Source organism: Heptranchias perlo, chromosome 32 (assembly GCF_035084215.1).
Source record: "Heptranchias perlo isolate sHepPer1 chromosome 32, sHepPer1.hap1, whole genome shotgun sequence".
Classification (NCBI taxonomy): domain Eukaryota; kingdom Metazoa; phylum Chordata; class Chondrichthyes; order Hexanchiformes; family Hexanchidae; genus Heptranchias; species Heptranchias perlo.
Genome location: NC_090356.1, coordinates 18,628,247 through 18,649,432, shown reverse-complemented (window position 1 = coordinate 18,649,432; position 21,186 = coordinate 18,628,247). Strand labels below are relative to the sequence as shown.

The 21,186-nt window shown below is 43.3% G+C and overlaps 1 protein-coding gene and 1 long non-coding RNA gene across 5 annotated transcripts in view; one reads left to right on the top strand and one right to left on the bottom strand.

Annotated features, from left to right (window-relative positions):
• LOC137301111 (uncharacterized) overlaps positions 1-21,186 on the top strand; it is a 36,054-nt gene that overhangs the window by 11,556 nt on the left and 3,312 nt on the right. The gene's annotated exons all lie outside the window — the stretch shown is intronic.
• Positions 3,259-21,186, bottom strand: part of LOC137301109 (filamin-binding LIM protein 1-like) — a 37,530-nt gene continuing 19,602 nt past the window's right edge. For 3 of the 4 annotated variants that reach the window (XM_067970536.1, XM_067970537.1, XM_067970538.1), the window contains 2 exons: positions 20,817-20,937; positions 3,259-4,159 (listed from right to left, as the gene is read on the bottom strand). In XM_067970536.1, the coding sequence (XP_067826637.1) occupies positions 4,046-4,159; positions 20,817-20,937 (235 nt within the window). In that variant the 3' untranslated portion in view covers positions 3,259-4,045. The remainder of the gene's footprint in view (positions 4,160-20,816; positions 20,938-21,186) is intronic. The other variant, XM_067970535.1, reaches the window with a different exon arrangement.

Genomic DNA, 21,186 nt, shown 5'->3' with positions numbered 1-21,186 from the left:
CTCAGTGTAAGTTTTATACTCTAACTGAAGAGCACAGTTAAAAGTGATGCCAATTTGAATTTCATTCTGCAGGTTGGACAGACAGACTTCTACCTCAAGGGTCCCCAACTCTTTACAATCTATATTAACGATTTGGAGGAGGGGACCGAGTGTAACACATCAAAGTTTGCAGATGATACAAAGATGGGAGGGAAAGTAGAGAGTGAGGACGACATAAAAAACCTGCAGGGGGATATAGACAGGCTGGGTGAGTGAGTGGGTGGAGATTTGGCAGATGCAATACAATATTGGAAAATGTGAGGTTATGCACTTTTGCAGGAAAAACCAGAGAGCAAGCTATTATCTTGATGGCAAGAGACTGGAAAGTACTGCAGTACAGAGGGATCTGGGGGTCCTAGTGCAAGAAAATCAAAAAGTTAGTATGCAGGTGCAGCAGGTGATCAAGAAGGCCAACAGAATGTTGGCGTTTATTGCTAGGGGGATAGAATATAAAAACGGGGAGGTATTGCTGCAGTTATATCGGGTATTGGTGAGACCGCACCTGGAATACTGCATACAGTTTTGGTGTCCATACTTAAGAAAAGACATACTTGCTCTCGAGGCAGTACAAAGAAGGTTCACTCGGTTAATCCCAGGGATGAGGGGGCGGACATATGAGGAGAGGTTGAGTAGATTGGGACTCTACTCATTGGAGTTCAGAAGAATGAGAGGCGATCTTATTGAAACATATAAGATTGTGAAGAGGCTTGATCGGGTGGATGCGGTGAGGATGTTCCCAAGGATGGGTGAAACTAGAACTAGGGGGCATAATCTTAGAATATGGGGCTGCTCCTTCAAAACTGAGATGAGGGGAAACTTCTTAACTCAGAGGGTGGTAGGTCTGTGAAATTTGCTGCCCCAGGAAGCTGTGGAAGCTACATCATTGAATAAATTCAAAGCAGAAATAGACAGTTTCCTAGAAGTAAAGGGAATTAGGGGTTACGGGGAGCGGGCAGGAAATTGGACATGAATTTAGATTTGAGGTTAGGATCAGATCAGCCATGATCTTATTAAATGGCAGAGCAGGCTCGAAGGGCCTACTCCTGCTCCTATTTCTTATGTTCTTATACCACTCTCCTGCTGATTTAATAGGGCACATGCAGGCGCATCACTCCCACACTGCTTCTCCTAGCCACTAGTGGCTGAATATACACTCCACCAGAACTGTAATGTGCTCGCTGGTTATTACAACAAGTTTACCAAAGTTGGCTACGCATCCCAAAACAATGCAATTCAAATCTATGACATTGCTAGAAAAAGTATTAAACCATTAAAAGGAAGAAATGCTAGCAGAAACTTACAACAAATAACACATCAAAAGTGCAATATGCCCGTGTGCCATTGAGGATCTGGGGTGGAGTGTGTTGCACGGAGCAGTCGCAACCAATAGGTGGTTACGCCTTTTCACGGACTCCCAGGCCGCCTGCAATTTCTGCGGCCTGGACGAGTCTGTTTTTCGTTTGTTCACAGGAGGTGGGAGGCTGCAGCCCCTGTTTGACTATTTAAGGGGGCTGCTCCTCAAGTTCTGGCTACACTTCAGTCCCACGCTCCTGATCTTTGGCCGCCCGGTGAGGAGGGGGGCGGGCAGGTCAGTGGACGTCCTCGTGGGCCTGCTCCTGGGCCTGTCCAAGGTGGCTATCCACAGGTCCAGGTTAGACGTGGCCCGGTGGGGGGGGGGGTGTTTCTCGGACTGTCTGTTTTTCTTCCGCGGAATTCTCCGCGTCCGGGTGGCCCTGGAGATGGAGCACGCGGTGTCTACCGGTACGCTTGAGGCTTTCCGCTACCGGTGGGCACTGCAGGGACTGGAGTGCATCCTGGACCAGAATAACAAAATTTTAATTTGACACTTGGTTTGGCTTTTTGGGTTTTTTTGCACATAAACACACCCTAACCCCACCCCACCCCCTCCCTTCTTATAAAAGGGGGGCCTAAAACACAAAAAAAGGGGAAAAAAAGATCTGATTGTGTCATTTCAAGCCACGTGTTCTTGAAGAGAAAAAAAATTAGATTGTGTCATTTCAAGCCCCGTTAAAAAAAAGTGCAATATGCTAATAAAGCAGATTGCAGATCATGACAAATGAGCTCAAAAACATCTGTTTTTTAAAAAGTAAAAATGAAAGTAGACAGGAAGATTATTGGTTTCTTTCGTTTTAACCGGAAACATGGGTAAAAAGTCACATGAACTTCAACAAGCCTTGTTGTAACCCTCAGTCTCCCGGATAAGCATAGCAATTAATAATTACTGCTGTAATGGTTAAATTTTGTTTGGACCCATCTCTAAATTTAAATGGCCATTTTGAACTCTGAAAAAGGTTCATGCTTCATTTTGAAGAACTATGCTAATGGTGCCATTTGCAGACAGTGATCAAATAATGGAGGTGGAATTGTGTTTTGCGTTCTGAGCTTTGTTTTGCTGATGTTAGTAACATTTCTGATGAATTTGCACTATGAAAGTGAAAAACTTACTTTTGAAAATGAGGCTTTTGGTGTCCAGTCTGTCTATCTCTTGGAAGTTTTCACAGCACTTCAACTCTGGACTAACTGATTCAAAACTGGACAGGTGTTAAAATAGTCCTCATATTCCTGAAAATTGAAGCCGTCACTTTGGTACCTCTGTTGTAAAAACCACTTGGTACGGTCCATACAGTAACTAGCTCAAAAGCATATGTGCCATGCTCCCATAAAAGGAGATGGGATTCATGGAAAGCAAATGGAATTGGACAGCACTGGAGAGGTAGTGGCATGAGTAATAATGGAATTCAAAGCTTATATTAGAATTCCTATATCAGTCCATAAGCTGCTCTTATATTACCACCTGGGTCTTGAGAGTCAGCTAACTGTTCTACTTACCCATATTTATATTTGTAATGTGTAGGCTGTAAACCAGTTGCATTTTGCTGGTCTTCCATTGTATACATGCACAGACTGGAGATGGTGTTTTGGTCAATATACATGCATGGAATAGTGATGTCATAACATCACAATGTCACTACAGAGAAAATGGGGTTTTGTGTGTGATGACATTGTATCATTACATTACCACAACCATACAGTGCTCCCACTGAACACTAACTGGTGCCAAGAAGACCCAATAAAATTGTGTTTTGTTGGCCACTGCTGTTCTTTTCTTCCAAGGCGGCCACTGACTGCACAATACTGATACTATTGGAGTTAACAACCAAAGACCAATGTTTAAAGTAGCTTTAAATAGACCATTCTTTGTTTCTATGACATTACCCCACCTTAATGCAATCAGCATGAGCAGAATCACCGTCTGGTCTGCTGCCACATTCTCTAATTTGTTTTTCTTGCTATAGTAGAATTTTAATTTTAAAAATAATTTTAAAACAGGCAACCAGCAGTTTGTACAGATCTATTTATGTACCAATGAAAGCATGAGAATCAGGAATGGTTCTTCAATTTGTGGAGATCAACATAGCTGTAGAAGTAGCATAATATACACTAGTGCTTTTGTATGTGGTATTTTGGCAGATTTAACTTTTTCAGTCATCCCCTTGAGAGCACTTGACTTCCTGCTGGGGTACAGTTGCATAGTCACCAGTTGCCTTCAGTACCTTGAGTGGCAGCAAGCTAATCAATGGAGGTCATTGCTGTCAAACCCACTAATATCCGCACCTGATGTCACACTATGTGCACTTTCAGTAGAAATCACAGGGTAGAGTTCAGCCGTGGGAATCCTGGTTGATTTTTACACTTCTCTTTCCTAGCCCAGGGATACTGGGGCCAATTCTGTAGGCCCTACTGATGTCCCAGGTGAATTAAACCTGGAACCTTCAGGTTTGTATGGCTCAATACCAACAGGCCAAAAGGGGAGCTTCTACAGTAAACTGAGCCTGTGACGAATTATCTTTCAGAGTTGCAGGGATTTGATACAGTCCCTTGAAAATGGTCATAAATGGAGCAGTAGAGATTTGCTACAATAAGTGAGAAATTATGCAGGAGTTCACAGGCTGAATGATTTCAGCTGTACTCAGATCTGGAATCTTCAAATGGTGGAACTGGTACTCAGGAATCTATGGCAAGTCTTGCAAACGATCTGTTTGTTCAGTGGGAAGCACCCTTCATCAGTTGGGTTGGGAGAGAGCAGAATTCCACATTTCTGTAATGCAAGACAACATGAAAAAATTAACTCAGGATGAGCATACAAAACATTCCAAAATGTTCTCAGTCACGATATGCCAACCCAAACAACCAGCATCACAATCCCATCCCAACACTATTCTGATTGTCAGTAACACTATCTATTGTGGGGAGAACTGGGTGGGTTAGCCTTTCACCTCTGGGACCAGGGTTCATATCCACCCCAGACTGATATGATGAATGTCTGTTGGCTGTGAAGGCCCTATGTGAAATGAGTTCATGCAATTTCAATCCAGTTACCAGCGGACATAGGCCTACAGCACAAAACTCCCTAACTAATTGGTGATGTAATTCATAGAGGCCACAGAATGGCTGAGTAGAAAATGGGAAAAAAATATCACAGGTGCAGTAGGGTGTGCTGTTAGGTTGAAGGTAAGGCACATTCTTGGGGTAGATTAGAAGGAGCTTTATTCTGCATATGGCAATGCTATACCTTACCTGGGAGTACTCGATGTTAGCATTAAGTGTCTGAAATGGGAACAGTTTAATTTCCTAGCTCCAACATCCCTCACTTTGGTGAGCACAAAGAAAACACAAAAATAATACCATTCCTCCCTCCCTGAAATACTCCCAATATAGCACTGCCCCTTCCTAAATACTCCAATCTTCTTGCTTCACTAAAATATTTCCGTATACTGATAATATTGTGGTGCATCATCTTGTGCCGCCATTGTGCAGCTCTATGCTAATATTAGGACATTACTCTCCCAATTTCACAATGACATGTCTGTCACTTATATAAAAGTTCACACTTAAAATAGTACAGACAACACTCCATCTATTGCAGCTTATGCACACTTCACACCTTACCTCCTCCAGATAGCAGTTTGCTGTCAGTCATGCAGTATCCAGACTTCACCTCCATCTGCTGTTATAATAGCGTTATATTTGGAATGATGGGTTTAAATATGCTGACATTGCCTCTGTGCATGAATGGCAATACCTAGCACCAATAAGAAATCTTGTGTGTATCCAGTTTATTTGTTTTTTTGTACAATATACAATCATAGCAAACTGTCCAGGTGAGGTCTGGTATGCATCATTGAACTTGACATCTACAGCGTTAAAGTGGTTAGCACAAGTGAAGCTATCCTGCATAGGTCTTTCACCATGCTTAAGGTAGATGTCCATCATAGCTGACGAGGAAGCTATGTGGCTTGGGATGTCAGCTCGTGGTAGTGAAGAGGTCAGGTATATAAACATGTGCCCGTATTTCAAAGACTCGGTATCTATTATGATTGGGTTTCAGACAAGGAACCAGTTGCTGCTGCCGTTCTGCACTTCCAACTGGTGGAACCATCATTTGTTGAGATGCTATGGTCAAGAGGATGGTGGCAATGCAATCATGTTTTATACTGCTCAGGAGAAATTCCTAGAGCTTGCTGTCCATCTATCAAGAGCTCAAACTTGATTGTCTAGTGACCAACTAATGACTATCCTTCTTTAGGGCAGAGGTAAATGGGGTGGGCTTTGAGGTCAAAATAATAGACCTGGTAGAGCCATGGAAGTTTGCAACACAAAAAGAGGTCATATCATGTCTCTGCCAGCTCGTTGGTAGAGCAATCTAAAACTAATCCCACTGCTCTACTCTCTCCCAAAGCACTGTATCCTCCTCTGCTTCAGATATTTATCCAATTTTTTCTTAGAAGTTGGAATGATTTCTGCCTCAACCATTTCTTGTGGCAGAGCATTCCATGCTCCAATAATGTGCCACGTAAAGAAATTTCTCCTAACCTCTGTCCTCACTCCCTTGGTAAGAATTTTAAAGTGATGACCCCTCGCTACTGACTCTCCAACCAGAGGAAATAGTCTTTCCCTATTCTCTATCAAAACCCTTCATCATTTTAAAAACATGTTATATCTCCTCAGCCTTCTCTGCTCCAGTGTAAATAATCATAATATCTCAAGCATCTCCTCAAATATAGTTTCCATTCCCCAGCATCATCCTGTTGCATCTATACTGTACGCTCCCTGTGGTTTTAAAGTTCTTTCTATAATGGGGCATGCAAAACTGCACAAAGAATTCTAACTGGCTTAACCAATGTTTTATACAAATTTATCGTTACTTCTTTACTCGTTTACTCTGTTCCTGTTTATATAACCCAAAATGCTGTTGGCCTTTTTAATGGCTTTCTCTACTTGCACTTGTACTTTCAGAAAATTATGTATTTGAACCTGTAGGTCTCTTTGTTCATCCACATACAAGTATTTCTCCTTCCAAAATTTATTACCTCGCACTTATCCACCTTAAATTGCATCTTCTGCCAAATGTCCTCTAACCTGCCAATGTCTTCCTGAAGTCCTCCTCACCGTCTGCAAATCCACCTACCTTTGCATCATAAGCAAATTTTGAGATTGCATTCCCTATGCCCAAGTCCAAATAATCTATATATACCAAAAACAAAAGTGGACCCAGCACTGACCTGAGTACACCACTTCCAGCCTATCACCAGTCCAAGCAACACCCATTTACTCTAACTTTGTTTCCTGTCTGTCAACCAATTTTCTCCTTCCTGCTACAATTCCCCTTATACCATACGCTTGAATTTTTCTAAGAAGCCTCTGTGTGACACCTTATCAAACATCTTCTAAAAATTGATGACACTATGTCTACTGCACTCCCTTTATCTATCCAGTCACCTTTTTAAAAAAAAAGACTATTAAATTTGAAAAACACAACTTCTGATGGAAGGCTAGAGCCAAGTCATTTCTCTAGCAGATTCAGTAATTCGATACCCAAGCCAGACAGATATGCAGTGTACACGGTATTGTTGATGCTTGGCTCACAATGGATCGTGGCATGTCACTGGGGGGCTGGTATTCTTACCACTCAGATCTAGATAATCCTGTAAAACAATGACTTAATGGGTAGGATGGTCTTAGCTAAATAAGCAACAAGAAGCATAACCCATGCTGATAAACTGTTTTTAGCTGGTTAAACTTCGGTAGTATCCCTTAACACACTTTGAGATTCCTAAGCCTTGGCTTTTAGCAATTGGCATTTAGGTTCTGTGGGCTAAGAGTAACTAGCGATTCCCTACAGGAAGAGAATGTGCATTCAACATCAGATAAAAAGAAAGCACATGTATGGATTTCTCAGTGGTGATAGCTGAGCAAAAAAAAATACATCGCAGGCACAAGACACTGCAGTTAGACAGTTGCTGAAATATGATTGAAAGTGATGTGTGCAGTTTACAGCGGCACTTAGTCACCATTAACCTGCTCACCGATGCTCAGTTTGGGCTCCGCCAGGACCATTCAGCTCCAGACCTCATTACAGCCTTGGTCCAAACAAGGACAAAAGAGCTGAATTCCAGAGGTGAGGTGCGAGTGACTGCCCTTGACATCAAGACAGCATTTCACCGAGTGTGGCACCAAGGAGCCCTAGTAAAATTGAAGTCAATGGGAATCAGGGGAAAACTCTCCAGTGGCTAGAGTCATACCTAGCGCAAAGGAAGACGGTAGTGGTTGTTGGAGGCCAATCATCTCAGCCCCAGGACATTGCTGCAGGAGTTTCTCAGGGCAGTGCACTAGGCCCAACCATCTTCAGCTGCTTCATCAATGACATTCCCTCCATCATAAGGTCAGAAATGGGGATGTTCGCTGATGATTGCAGAGTGTTCAGTTCCATTCGCAACCCCTCAGATAATGAAGCAGTCTGTGCCCGCATGCAGCAAGACCTGGACAACAACCAGGCTTGGGCTGATAAGTGGCAAGCAACATTCACGCCAGACAAGTGCCAGGTAATGGCCTCCAACAAGAGAGAGTCTAACCGGCTCCCCTTGACATTCAACACCATTACCATCACCGAATCCCCCACCGTCAACATCCTGGGGTCACCATTGACCAGAAACTTAACTGGACCAGCTGTATAAATACCGTGGCTACAAGAGCAGGTCAGATGCAGGGTATTGTGCGGCGAGTAACTCACCTCCTGACTCCCCAAAGCCTTTCCACCATCTACAAGGCACAAGTCAGGAGTGTGATGGAATACTCTCCATTTACCTGGATGAGTGCAGCTCCAACAACACTCAAGAAGCTCAACACCATCCAGGACAAAGCAGCCCGCTTGATTGGCACCCCATCCACCACCCTAAACATTCACTCCCTTCACCACCGGCGCACTGGCTGCAGTGTGTACCATCCACAGAATGCACTGCAGCAACTCGCCAAGGCTTCTTCGACAGTACCTCCCAAACCCGTGACCTCTACCACCTAGAAGGACAAGGGCAGCAGGCACATGGGAACAACACCACCTGCACGTTCCCCTCCAAGTCTCACACCATCCCGACTTGGAAATATATCACCGTTCCTTCATATTCGCTGGGTCAAAATCCTGGAACTCCCTACCTAACAGCACTGTGGGAGAACCTTCACGACACGGACTGCAGCGGTTCAAGAAGGCGGCTCACCACCACCTTCTCGAGGGCAATTAATGATGGGCAATAAATGCTGGCTCGCCAGTGGCGCCCACATCCCATGAACAAATTTTAAAAAATAAACTTAAGATGTTAAAACTGTATCGTTTAACAATTAAAAAAAGGTAGATGGAATGACCAAATGGAACTTACTCCGACATTAGGGGAAATTGGTGAGCAGAACCATAATGCCGTACCTTTACAGCAACTGAGCATGTACGGTTATTCTGGTTTTGCCGCCACCCAGCGTATCTGGGTCAAAATTAGAATACAGGAACCGGTTCCAGTGAAAGCAGTTCCATTGTATAAATGGAATGGGAGATGTTTTTCGCTGTTGGAGCTGCCTTTCTGCTTAAAACTTGAAACTTTGGTTCTTGAACAATTCATCAACAGTGTCATCCAAAAGGGATATATACAGTGTTAGAACTATCTAAAGCTTTACCTTCACCAACTGTGACAAGGGTGTAACTCTCAACTTTAAACGGCAGCACTGTGTTATTTAAATTCTATCTGAAAGTGTCGGTAAACAGATTGTTTGTAATTGTTAGGATTTAAAGGCTTTATTTTCACACACAAATTGTGTCAACATGTCGATAACAGGAGGGTGAAACTTGACAGCAGGGTAGGACAGTCCAATGGGTGGGTTGACCTCCATGTGAATGTATAGCAAAGCCTATTTAAATGAAGTGGAGATGCCGGTGATGGACTGGGGTGGACAAATGTAAGGAGTCTTACAACACCAGGTTGTCGCAGTGTCTGCATGGTCTCGCCAATGTACCATGCTCCAGGGTATCCTTTCCTGCAACGTATGAGGTAGACAACGTTGGCCGAGTCACAGGAGTATGAACCATGTACCTGGTGGGTGGTGTCCTCTCGTGTGATGGTGTATCTGTGCCGTGGCAGGGTTGTGTGGTGTCGTGGACGCTGTTCTCCTGAGAGCTGGGTAATTTGCTGCGAACGATGGTCTGTTTGAGGTTAGGTGGCTGTTTGAAGGCGAGTAGTTGAGGCGTGGGGATGTTGCAGGAAAGGATGCCCCGGAGCATGGTACATTGGCGAGACACTGCGACAATGGATGAACGGACACCGCACAACAATCGCCAGACAGGAGGGTTCCCTCCCAGTCGGGGAACACTTCAGCAGTCAAGGACATTCAGCCTCCGATCTTCAGGTAAGCGCTCTCCAAGGCGGCCTTCAAGACACACGACAACGCAAAATCGTCGAGCAGAAATTGATAGTCAAGTTCCACACCCATGAGGATGGCCTCAGCCGGGATCTTGGGTTCATATCACGCTACATGTAACCCCACCAGGGGAAAAAAAAGTTATCTGTTTTTAATACAACTCGTCATTCTCTCTCTCTCTCTCTCTCTCTCTCTCTGCCTTTCGGGGTCTCTCTCTCTCTCTCTGTCTTTGTAATCTGACCACTTGTGTATTCGGTGGTCTTGGGTGTAACGTTCCCCTGTCTGAACACCAGCCACTCCTTTGATTGCTGTGGTTGCCTCTCATCCGAGGTGTGGTGACGGGCAGTTGGAAGGATTATCTGTAATCACCAGGCATTGTTCTCTGACTATATATGCGGTGCATTTGTGGAACCCTGCACTCACCTGACGAAGGAAGAAAGCTCCGAAAGCTTGTGATTTAAAATAAAGCTGTTGGACTATAACCTGGTGTTGTAAGACTCCTTATATTTAAATGAACATCAGTGAAATACACTGATTTTCAGAACCCCAGTCCTTTTGCCATTAACTCAATGTTAAATATCATGATTAAATACACATTGTTTTTTTAAAAATGTATTCTTGGGATATGGGCGTCGCTAGCAAGGCCAGCATTTATTGGCCATCCCTAGATGCCATTGAGAAGGTGGTGGCGAGCCGCCTTCTTGAACCCCTGTGCTTCATGTGGTGAAGGTACTCCCACAGTAGTTCTTTTTTTCTAAATTGATTTCTACTCTACCCTTTTTGTATAACCCATAATAACCCAAATCAATTAAAGTGCTCCCTTTTTAGAGGGGCACAAACAATAAACATCGAAATCATAAAAGACAAAGGAAACTTATCAAATTATATCGTAATATTATTTCCTGTGTCGACTATGCACAGGTAGGGAGTTCCAGCGACGTTGACGGAATGGCGATATATATCCAAGTTGGGATGTGTGTGATTTGGTGGTGATGGTGTTCCCATGCACCTGCCTCCCTTATCCTTCTAGGTTTGATGTGGAGATGCTGGTGATGGACTGGGGTTGACAATTATAAACAATTTTACAACACCAAGTTATAGTCCAACGATTTTATTTGAAATTTATCCTTCTAGGTGGTGGTGGTTGCAGGTTTGGGAGATGCTGTTGAAGAACTTAAAGCACTTCTAGCTTAAGTGCAAAGGTTTTCACAGTTTCTGATGGGCCAGTCACTGACCTAAGTGCACAGATTGTTGCTTCATCAACTCAAAGAATAGCTATGATGTGGAGATGCCGGTGATGGACTGGGGTTGACAATTGTAAACAATTTTACAACACCAAGTTATAGTCCAGCAATTTTATTTTAAATTCACAAGCTTTCGGAGGCTTCCCCCTTCCTCAGGTGAACGATGTGAAAATTTTCACATTTTCACATCGTTCACCTGAGGAAGGGGGAAGCCTCCGAAAGCTTGTGAATTTAAAATAAAATTGCTGGACTATAACTTGGTGTTGTAAAATTGTTTACAAAGAATAGCTTGCACTTAACACCTAGATGTCTCACACCTGCCAATGTTTCATCAAACTTGCTCATCACATTCATTAGCCTTTGGCACTAATGCAATAATAAAGTAGTTCCTGTTTCGATGTTAAGTGCTTGCATAGCCTGATGGGTTAACAAAAGGAGCTTTTCCATATCAGTGCTGATTTTGATACAGCACTGCCTAACCAGTCTCTGGTGAATCTGACAGCAGTTCTTAATTCACAAAAAGTGGAGGATCTCCTGCTGTCACTAGAAAAAGGTGGGTTGAGCAGATTATATTTGCAGCTGAAGCTGATAGTAAAAGGTAGTAAAACACATTTACCATCCATTGCAGTTTTGCAATGTAAAAGTAGCAAAAGACTAGTTCATGGGTGCTGCTTGAGTCAATGCATTTTGAACTCTTTAAAAGATTGGAATCGTATGTGTATTCATCGCTCGTAGTTCACAAGTACACAGGTTTTCCTCTAATATATACGTTAAGGCACCTTTTCTGCAAAATCTGTTTGCCCTCTTCTGATCAAGAGTAGGGTAACGTTGAATGCACAGTAACCAGCTCATGTTACATCAAACGCATTCCATTCACTGTCACTGTGAACGTTTGGGGCTGAATTTTCCTACATTATATCACGTGGCTGCATTTAAATGATGATGAAGGGATGGGGCCAGGGAAACCTGCCTATTTGCCTGCCAACCACCTCAAAAGCCACCTATCTCTGGGACCACCAATGAGTGGGATGGCACTACACTCGGGCAGCAACAGGAATCCTGCTATGACCATTGTTGGAGGGAGAAGCCCCAGTAATGACCACCTCTCCCTTTCTTCAGGCCCCTTTGCTGCGACTTGAGGGCCCACACCTCTAAGATGCTCTATATTTCCTTAGAAAAATTTAACCCTTCGAATTTAATTTAGAACTCTCCAGGTTTTGGGAGGGCATAAAATTCTAGTGACATTTTTGATAGAGTCCAAAATGAAGAGCTGCCCTCATGGCTCATCAAGTTTATCCTGTGAATAGCTGAGTCATATAGACAAGAGAGGTCTCCAGTTGCATCCATGGTCTGTGATGAGTTAGCTGATTTCAGTGGGGTTAGTGGTAGAAATGCCAAAACTGTCCTCAGCACCTTCTGGTTAGTAAAAGGAAAATAGGCCGGGGTTCTTCCTCCTGGAGAATAACATTGTTGCTCTTGTGCTTCCTAGTGGTAGAAGAGGCAGGAAAGGGAAATCTGGCATTCATCAAGTATGCTATTGTAGTTAGCCTTAGAAAGACCAGGTCTATGTTGAGTCCTGACCCCTGAAAGCCTCTCCACCACCTACCTACATGGCTCGTCAGGAGTCTGATGGAATACTCACCGCTTGCCTGGATGGGTACAGCCGCAACAACACTCAAGAAGCTTGACACCATCCAGGACAGAGCAGTTCCCTTGATCGGTGCCCCAGTCACAGGACTCGATATCCGCCACCAGCTCACTGTGGGTGCAGTATGTATGATCTACAGAATGCACTACAGCAACTCACCAAGGTAACTTTGACTGCACCTCCTTCCCCTGCATCTTCCACCACTAAGAAACACAAAAGCAGCAATGTCATGGGAACACCATCACCTCCAAGTCACACACCATCCTGACTTGGACATATATTGCCTTTTCTTCATCATAGCTGGGTCAAGATCCTGGAATTCCTTACTTAACACCATTGTGGGAGCATCATCATCACAAGAACTGCAGCGGTTCAAGGAGAAGGCTCACCACCAACCTCTCAGGACAACTAGGATGGTCAATAAATGCGGCCTTGCCAGCATCACCCATATCCCTAGAACCAATTTAAAAAAGAATGCATTTACCCACTAAGCAATTTTGGGAGCTTCTTAATAGGTCTTAAAATATTTAAACGTAAATATAAGTTATAAAGGCAGCTACATTGTAAAATGCACAACGCAGAAAGGCACTGTACATGGACTAGAATAAATAAGTGTTTAATAAGTTAATATCATAATGCACTTTGATACCTGTAATTGATAAGATTGCTTTGATGGTCAAAAACTAATAGAGAAACTAGATTCCAAGGAGGAGATTGGCATTATGCAAAGCAGCACGTTGAGGATTAATTACATAGAATTACGTAAAATGTACAGCACCAAAACAGGCGATTCAGCCCAACAGGTTCATGCCGGTGTTTATGCTTCACACGAGCCTCCTCCCTACTTCATCTAACCCTATCAGCATATCCTTCTATTCCATTCTGTCTCATGTGTTTAGCTTCCCCTTACACGCATCAATGCTACTCACCTCAACTACTCCTTGTGGTAGTGAGTTCCACATTCTAACCACTCTCTGAGTAAAGAAGTTTCTCCTGAATTCCCTATTGGATTTATTAGTGATTATCTTATATTTATGGCACCTAGTTCTGGTCTCCCCAGCAAGTGGAAACATCTTTTCTACATCTACCCCATCAAACCCTTTCATAATTTTAAAGACCTCTATCATGTCACCCCTTAGCCTTCTCTTTTCCAGAGAAAAGAGCCCCAGCCTGTTCAGCCTTTCCTGATAAGTTTATCCTCTCAGTTCTGGTATCATCCTAGTAAATCTTTTTTGCACCTTCTCCAGTGCTTCTATATCCTTTTTGTAATATGGAGACCAGAACTGTTTACAGTACTCCAAGTGTGATATGGATTCCAGAACAGTTCACAGTATTCCAAGTGTAGGAGAAAGAAAGACTTGGATTTATATAGCGTATTTTACAACCTCATTATGTCCCAAGATGCTTTACAGCATTGAAGTACTTTTGAAGTGCGGTTACTGTTGTAATGTAGGAATCGTGGCAGTCAATTTGCACACAGCAAGATCCCACAAAGACCAATGTGATAATGAGCAAATAATCTGTTTTAGTGATGTTGGTTGATGGATTGATATTGGCCTGGACCCGGGAGAACTCCCCTGCTCTTCTTTGAAATAGTGCCATGGGTTCTTTTACATCCACCTGAGAGGGTAGATTTCTCATCTGAAAGTTGGCACCTCCGACAGTGCAGCACTCCCTCAGTACTGCACAGAAGTGCCAGTCTAGATTTTCTGCTCAAGTCTCTGGAGTTGGATTTGAACCATGTCCTTCTCACTTAGGGAAGAGTGAAATCAACTGAGCCAAGGCTGACACCACAGATTGAGGTATGAGGTATTACAGTGGGTTGTACTCAGTGTGGTTGTTATGGGCAGATATACACCCCCCCCCCCCACAACCATGCCGGCAGTATTTTTCCAAACAAGCACAATCTATAGCTTTAATATGCTCCATTTTTTCACCTTGATTTTTTTCCCCTTTACCCTTCCTCCTTTGAGAGTTAAGTTTCATTCTGGGATACACTTCCATAGGCACTAGCAATCCTCTGGTGTCTCATGATTTATCACTTGTAAGTTTCAACATCATATGTTGACAAGCTATTTTCAACTGTGGGGGGCACATCATAGCTAAGCCGTCAACTGACCTCCACATATGCGCACATTCCAGCAGGAGTCACTAGAAGGTAATCTGGACAGAAACCTGGCTGATTTTTTCCTCCTGAACCCAGAGGCTCTGAGGCCAATTGTAGAGCCCTAACAGCATATCACCTAACTCAACACAGACTGGGGATGGAACCTGGGACTTTTCTGGTCTGTATGAGTCAGTACCACGTGTGCTGTATTTATTCACTGAGCTCTTGCAATTTTTTGCACTTTGAGCACTAGATGTTTAGCTGAAACTGCACCTCATCATGTGACACAGACTTCAGTCCGAGGGTTTCTCTGCACTCATTTCAATTGATTAATCAGTGTAGGCTGAGCAATGACTACAAATGTCATAACAAATTACGCAAGCAAAGTTTTAACAATGTATAAATGCTGCAAGTGAGTTACAACTGCCTTCAAGTTTTTCTTTAAAAAAAATCCTTGTATTTATATAGTGCTTTCTCACACTGAAATGTCTCTTTGTGCTTCACATATAATGAATTACTTTGAAGTGCAGTGACTATTGTTTTGTAGGCAAATGCAATAGCCATTCTGCACCAGCAACGTCCCTCAAACGTTGTGAGTTGAGTGACCTGTTTCTGGTGATGTTGTCAAGGGAGGAATTTTGGCCAGGACGCCAAGCGAACTATCTGACCCTCTTCAAATAGTGTCATGGGATCAATAAAGTCCATCTGAACAGGCAGTTTAGTTTCTCATCTGAAAGACACCAATTCCAACAAAGCAACAATCTGCACCTAGATATCAATCTAGATTATGGGGGTGATTTTGCACAAAGGTTCTCCAGATTGTCCCCTGTAAATTTGACAGAAGAACCATGGAAACCCGAGAAAAACAGTAATATGGTTTGAGCCATTTTTACGGCATTTCCACAGCTCCTCTGCCACAGTTACAGTGTATGAGCAGGAGAACCTCCCAAAAAAATCACCCCCTATGTGCCTAAGCCACTATATGGCTCAAACCCACAACTTTCTGACTTGGAGGCAAGAGTGATACCAACTGAGCCAGGCTAACATCTGTTTAGGCCAACCTGTCACACATGTCCCTCCCCAGTGGAAAGTGAAATCTAAGGACCCACTCCCAAGCCACTGCTAATGCCACTTAGGCCAAGGGAGGAGAGGACAAGGGTCAAGGATGTCACGGAGTGGCTGCAGGACATTCTGGAGGGGGAGGGTGAACAGCCAGTAGTCGTGGTCCATATCGGTACCAACGACATAGGTTTAAAAAAAAGGGATAAGGTCCTGCAAGGTGAATTTAAGGAGTTAGGAGATAAATTAAAAAGCAGGAGTTCAAAGGTAGTGATCTCAGGAATACTACCAGTGCCACGTGCTAGTGAGTATAGGAACAGGAGAATAGACAGGATGAATGCATGGCTGCCGGGATGGTGTAGAAGGGAGGGATTTAGATTCCTGGGACATTGGGACCGGTTCTGGGGAAGGTGGGACCTGTACAAGCGGGACGGGTTACACCCGAGCAGGACCGGGACCAATGTCCTTGCGGGGGTGTTTGCTTGTGCTGTTGGGGAAGGTTTAAGCTGGAGTGGCAGGAGGATGGGAACCTGAGCGGGGAGTCAGAAGGGAGTAAAGTTGAGAGCAGCAAGAGAGGGGAAGACCCAGGGGAAATTTACAATACAAATAGTACAAACAGTTGTTCAAGAACAAGTGAAAGGGAAAAGCGTAGAGCAGCAGAAAGAAAGTGTACTTTAGGCACTACAGATAAAGTGAAAACTAGAAGGCATAAGGCGACTAACCCAGCATCAAAGCTGAAGGTCAGGCTAGGGTATGTGGCCCAACTAAGAGTTCTATATACAAATGCACGGAGTATAAGGAATAAATTAAATGAACTACAGGTTCAAATTCAAATTGGAGGGATTTATGACATGATAGCTATTACTGAGACATGGCTGTAGGATGGTCAGGATTGGGAACTAAATATACCGGGTTATAAGGTCTACAGGAGAGATAGGGAAAATGGAAGACGGGGAGGAGTAGCCTTAGTGATTAGAGATGAAATCACGTCAATGATAGAAGAGGATATAACGAGAGGTAAGCAGCCAACAGAGACCTTATGGGTTGAATTGAGAAATAGGAAAGGATCTAAGACTATAGTGGGAGTTGTGTGTAGGACCCCTGGTAGCAGCTCTGAAGTGCTAGATTGTATAAATGCAGAGATTAGACAAGCGTGTAAGAAAGGCATAGTGGTCTTAATGGAGGACTTTAACCTTCACATAGATTGGGAAAAGCAGACTAGCAACTGTCAGAAAGGTAGTGAATTTCTTGATTGTGTCCGGGATAGTTTTCTACAGCAGTATGTCCTAGAGGCAACAAGGGGGCAAGCCATACTAGATTTAGTAATGAGTAATGAACCAGATTTAGTTAACAGCTTAACTGTGCGTGAACATCTATCCAATAGCGATCATATGATCGAGTTCAATGTAGTGTTTGAAAGGGAAAAAAGTGAATCAGCTGCTAAGATTCTAGACTTGGGTAAGGCCGACTTCAATGGGATGAGACAGAGACTGTCCACAGTAAACTGGGCAAATCTGTTGATGGGTAAAACGACTGATGATCAGTGGGAAATGTTTAAAGAAACATTTAACGTGATACAGAATTGGTTTATACCCCTGAGGGGCAAGAACTCTACTTGCCAAAAAAAAACAGCCATGGACAACTAAAGAGGTAAGGGACGGTATAAGACATAAGGAAAGGACAGACAAAAAGTGGCACAGATCCTGGCGAATGGGAAAGATACAAGGATCAACAAAGGGTCACAAAACAGATAGTAAGAGCTACAAAAAGAGAGTATGAAAAGAAACTTGCAAGGGATATCAAAACCAATACGAAGAACTTTTATTGTTACATTAGGGAAAAGAGGGTGGTCAGGAGCAGTGTTGGCCCCTTAAAAATTGAAAGTGGGCATGTTGTCATTGACAATGGGGAAATGGCGAACATGTTGAACAATTACTTTGCGTCAGTATTTACAGTAGAAAAAGAGGATAGCATGCCGGAAATCCCAAGAAAACTAATATTGAATCGGGGACAGGGACTCGATAAAATTAACATAAGTAAAGCAACAGTAATGAAGAAAATAATAGCACTAAAGAGTGACAAATCCCCAGGACCAGATGGTTTCCATCCCAGGGTTTTAAAGGAAGTAGGTGAGCACATTGCAGATGCCCTAACTATAATCTTTCAAAGTTCTCTAGATTCAGGAACTGTCCCTCTAGATTGGAAAATTGCACATGTCACTCCGCTTTTTAAGAAAGGAGAGAGAGGGAAACCAGGGAGTTATAGACCAGTTAGCCTAACATCTGTTGTGGGGAAAATGCTGGAGTCTATAATTAAGGTTAGGGTGACTGAACACCTCGAGAATTTTCAGTTAATCAGAGAGAGCCAGCATGGATTTGTGAAAGGTAGGTCGTGCCTGACAAACCTGATTGAATTTTTTGAAGAGGTGACTAAAGTAGTGGACAGGGGAATGTCAATGGATGTTATTTATATGGACTTCCAGAAGGCATTTGATAAGGTCCCACATAAGAGACTGTTAGCTAAGATAGAAGATAAGATGAAATCGAGGGAAAAGTACGGACTTGGTTAGGAAGTTGGCTGAACGAAAGGCGACAGAGAGTAGGGATAATGGGTAGGTACTCACAGTGGCAGGATGTGACTAGTGGAGTCCCGCAGGGATCTGTCTTGGGGCCTCAATTATTCACAATATTTATTAACGACTTAGATGAAGGCATAGAAAGTCTCATATCGAAGTTTGCCGATGACACAAAGATTGGTGGCATTGTAAGCAGTGTAGATGAAAACATAAAATTACAAAGCGATATTGATAGAGTAGGTGAATGGGCAAAACTGTGGCAAATGGAATTCAATGTAGACAAATGTGAGGTCATCCACTTTGGATCAAAAAAGGATAGAACAGGGTACTTTCTAAATGGTAAAAAGTTAAAAACAGTGGATGACCAAAGGGTCTTAGGGGTACAGGTACATAGATCATTGAAGTGTCATGAACAGGTGCAGAAAATAATCAATAAGGCTAATGGAATGTTGGCCTTTATATCTAGAGGACTAGAGTACAAGGGGGCAGAAGTTATGCTGCAGCTATACAAAACCCTGGTTAGACCGCACCTGGAGTACTGTGAGCAGTTCTGGGCACCAAACCTTCGGAAGGACATATTGGTCTTGGAGGGAGTGCAGCGTAGGTTTACTAGAATGATACCCGGACTTCAAGGGTTAAGTTACAAGGAGAGATTACACAAATTGGGGTTGTATTCTCTTGAGTTTCGAAGGTTAAGGGGTGATCTGATCGCAGTTTATAAGATATTAAGGGGAACAGATAGGGTGGATAGAGAGAAACTATTTCCGCTGTTTGGGGATTTTAGGAATAGGGGGCACAGTCTAAAAATTAGAGCCAGATTTTTCAGAAGCGAGATTAGAAAACATTTCGACACGCAAAGGGTGGTAGAAGTTTGGAACTCTCTTCCTCAAAGGGCAATAGATACTACCTCAATTGCTAAATTTAAATCTGAGATAGATAGCTTTGTGGCAACCAAAGGTATTAAGGGATATGGGCCAAAGGCGGGTATATGGAGTTAGATCACAGATCAGCCATGATCTTATCAAATGGCGGAGCAGGCACAAGGGGCTGAATGGCCTACTCCTGTTCCTATGTTCCTGCTATGTACTTTGATTCCCCCCCTCAAATAAAGAAACACCTAGACTCTGCTCAAGCCCAGCTCCTCCGTCCCATATCATGATTGTCATTGGAAACTGTCTACATGGAGACCATCAGGTAAACACTTCCGTCTCCACACATCGGAAGGCAGAATGGAGTAATGTGTGGACTTCTGCCATTAATTGTATTATTTCTAGCATTCCAGAATTCTACAACTGGCGAGTTTTGGCATGCAGCTTTTCCTCGCTCAATAGTAAAACTGATGCTACCTAGGGATTACACAAGGATCAATTCACTTCTTCCTGGGCATGGTGTTGCCTGAATGATGGCACCTGACAATATTAACTTTTCCCTCCTACCCAGATCTTTCCATCTCCTCTGTAGTGATGACACTTTTAATGATGAGGTGTCACTCTGTAAGATATCTCAGGCTGCTTCGGAAACAGAAGATGTCAATTGAGATTTTAGGAATAAATTAATGAATTCCCAGACCATCTTTTATTTTTACGTCCTCTCTTCTATCAGGATGTCTGCTTCCTGGATTGAAGATGTATTTCTTGAGCCCTTCCTGTTTGCTACACTAACCCCTGTCCCTGAAATCCAGTACCCAGACTGCGCACGTTTATTTCTAGATTGGGGTTGAGGCAGTTTTACTCTGTGATGTTGATACCAAGATTGCACAGCCCCATTATGGGTATGGAGATTAAATTGTACTGAAGCAGCCTCCTCTCCAAATGTAGCACAGACAAATACAAATGCATGATGGACCAGAACAAAGACATTAATGCAGATAACCAGAGATTGTGACCCACTCAAAACTAAGGCTGGCTATGGCTGGTAAATCTGAAGAGACAGAAGACAATGTTGCAAGGATCATTTTGTCAGTGGTTGCACCACTGTGTGTGAGCCTATAGAGTGTCAGCAGGCTATTCAGCATTGTGGGGTCATCACAGCTGAGCTTAATCCTGTCTTCATCCAGTCCAAATAGATGCACTTTGTGGCAAGAGTCACTGGATAGTAATCAGAGTGGGAACCCTGTCTGATTTTTACCTTCCTAACCCAAGGGTCCTGAGACCAATTATAGTGCCCCCCTATCACCGCTCCAGCTGAGATTAGCTAACTCAGCACAGAGAGGAAATCAAACCTGGGACCTTCATGGTTTGTACGGCTCAGCTAGTCATTGACTTAACCAACTTAACCAGTTCTAGAAATTCTGAATATTTAACATGACAGGAAACCATCGCTTTCACTGCAGTGAAGTAATGAAGCGCTGACCCAGAATCTCTTTGTCTGTTTACAGGATCTCACCTCACATCGGTAGCAGTTGACGTGAAAGTGGTGCCCAAACAGTTCAATGTTGAGGCACTCCTCCATTGCAGCTTCCGGTATAATTGGCTTTTTACAGACGCAGCACTGCGGGGCATATCTCCTGTGGAGACACAGAAACAAACATCAGAAACTGCACAGCTATTAAAAATAATCATTATTTACAGAAAAAAGCAGCGAGGTTTAAAGGAGTCAATTTATTTCATTCCACTGATTTTCTCCCATCCTCTCCCGAAGGTGCTGACTTTTATTGGGATACACTTCCATGGGCACCAGCAGCCCTCTGGGATCTTGCACAAATATCCATTCTTCATAACCTAGATAGTGCGCAGATTATTTTACTCTTGAGAGC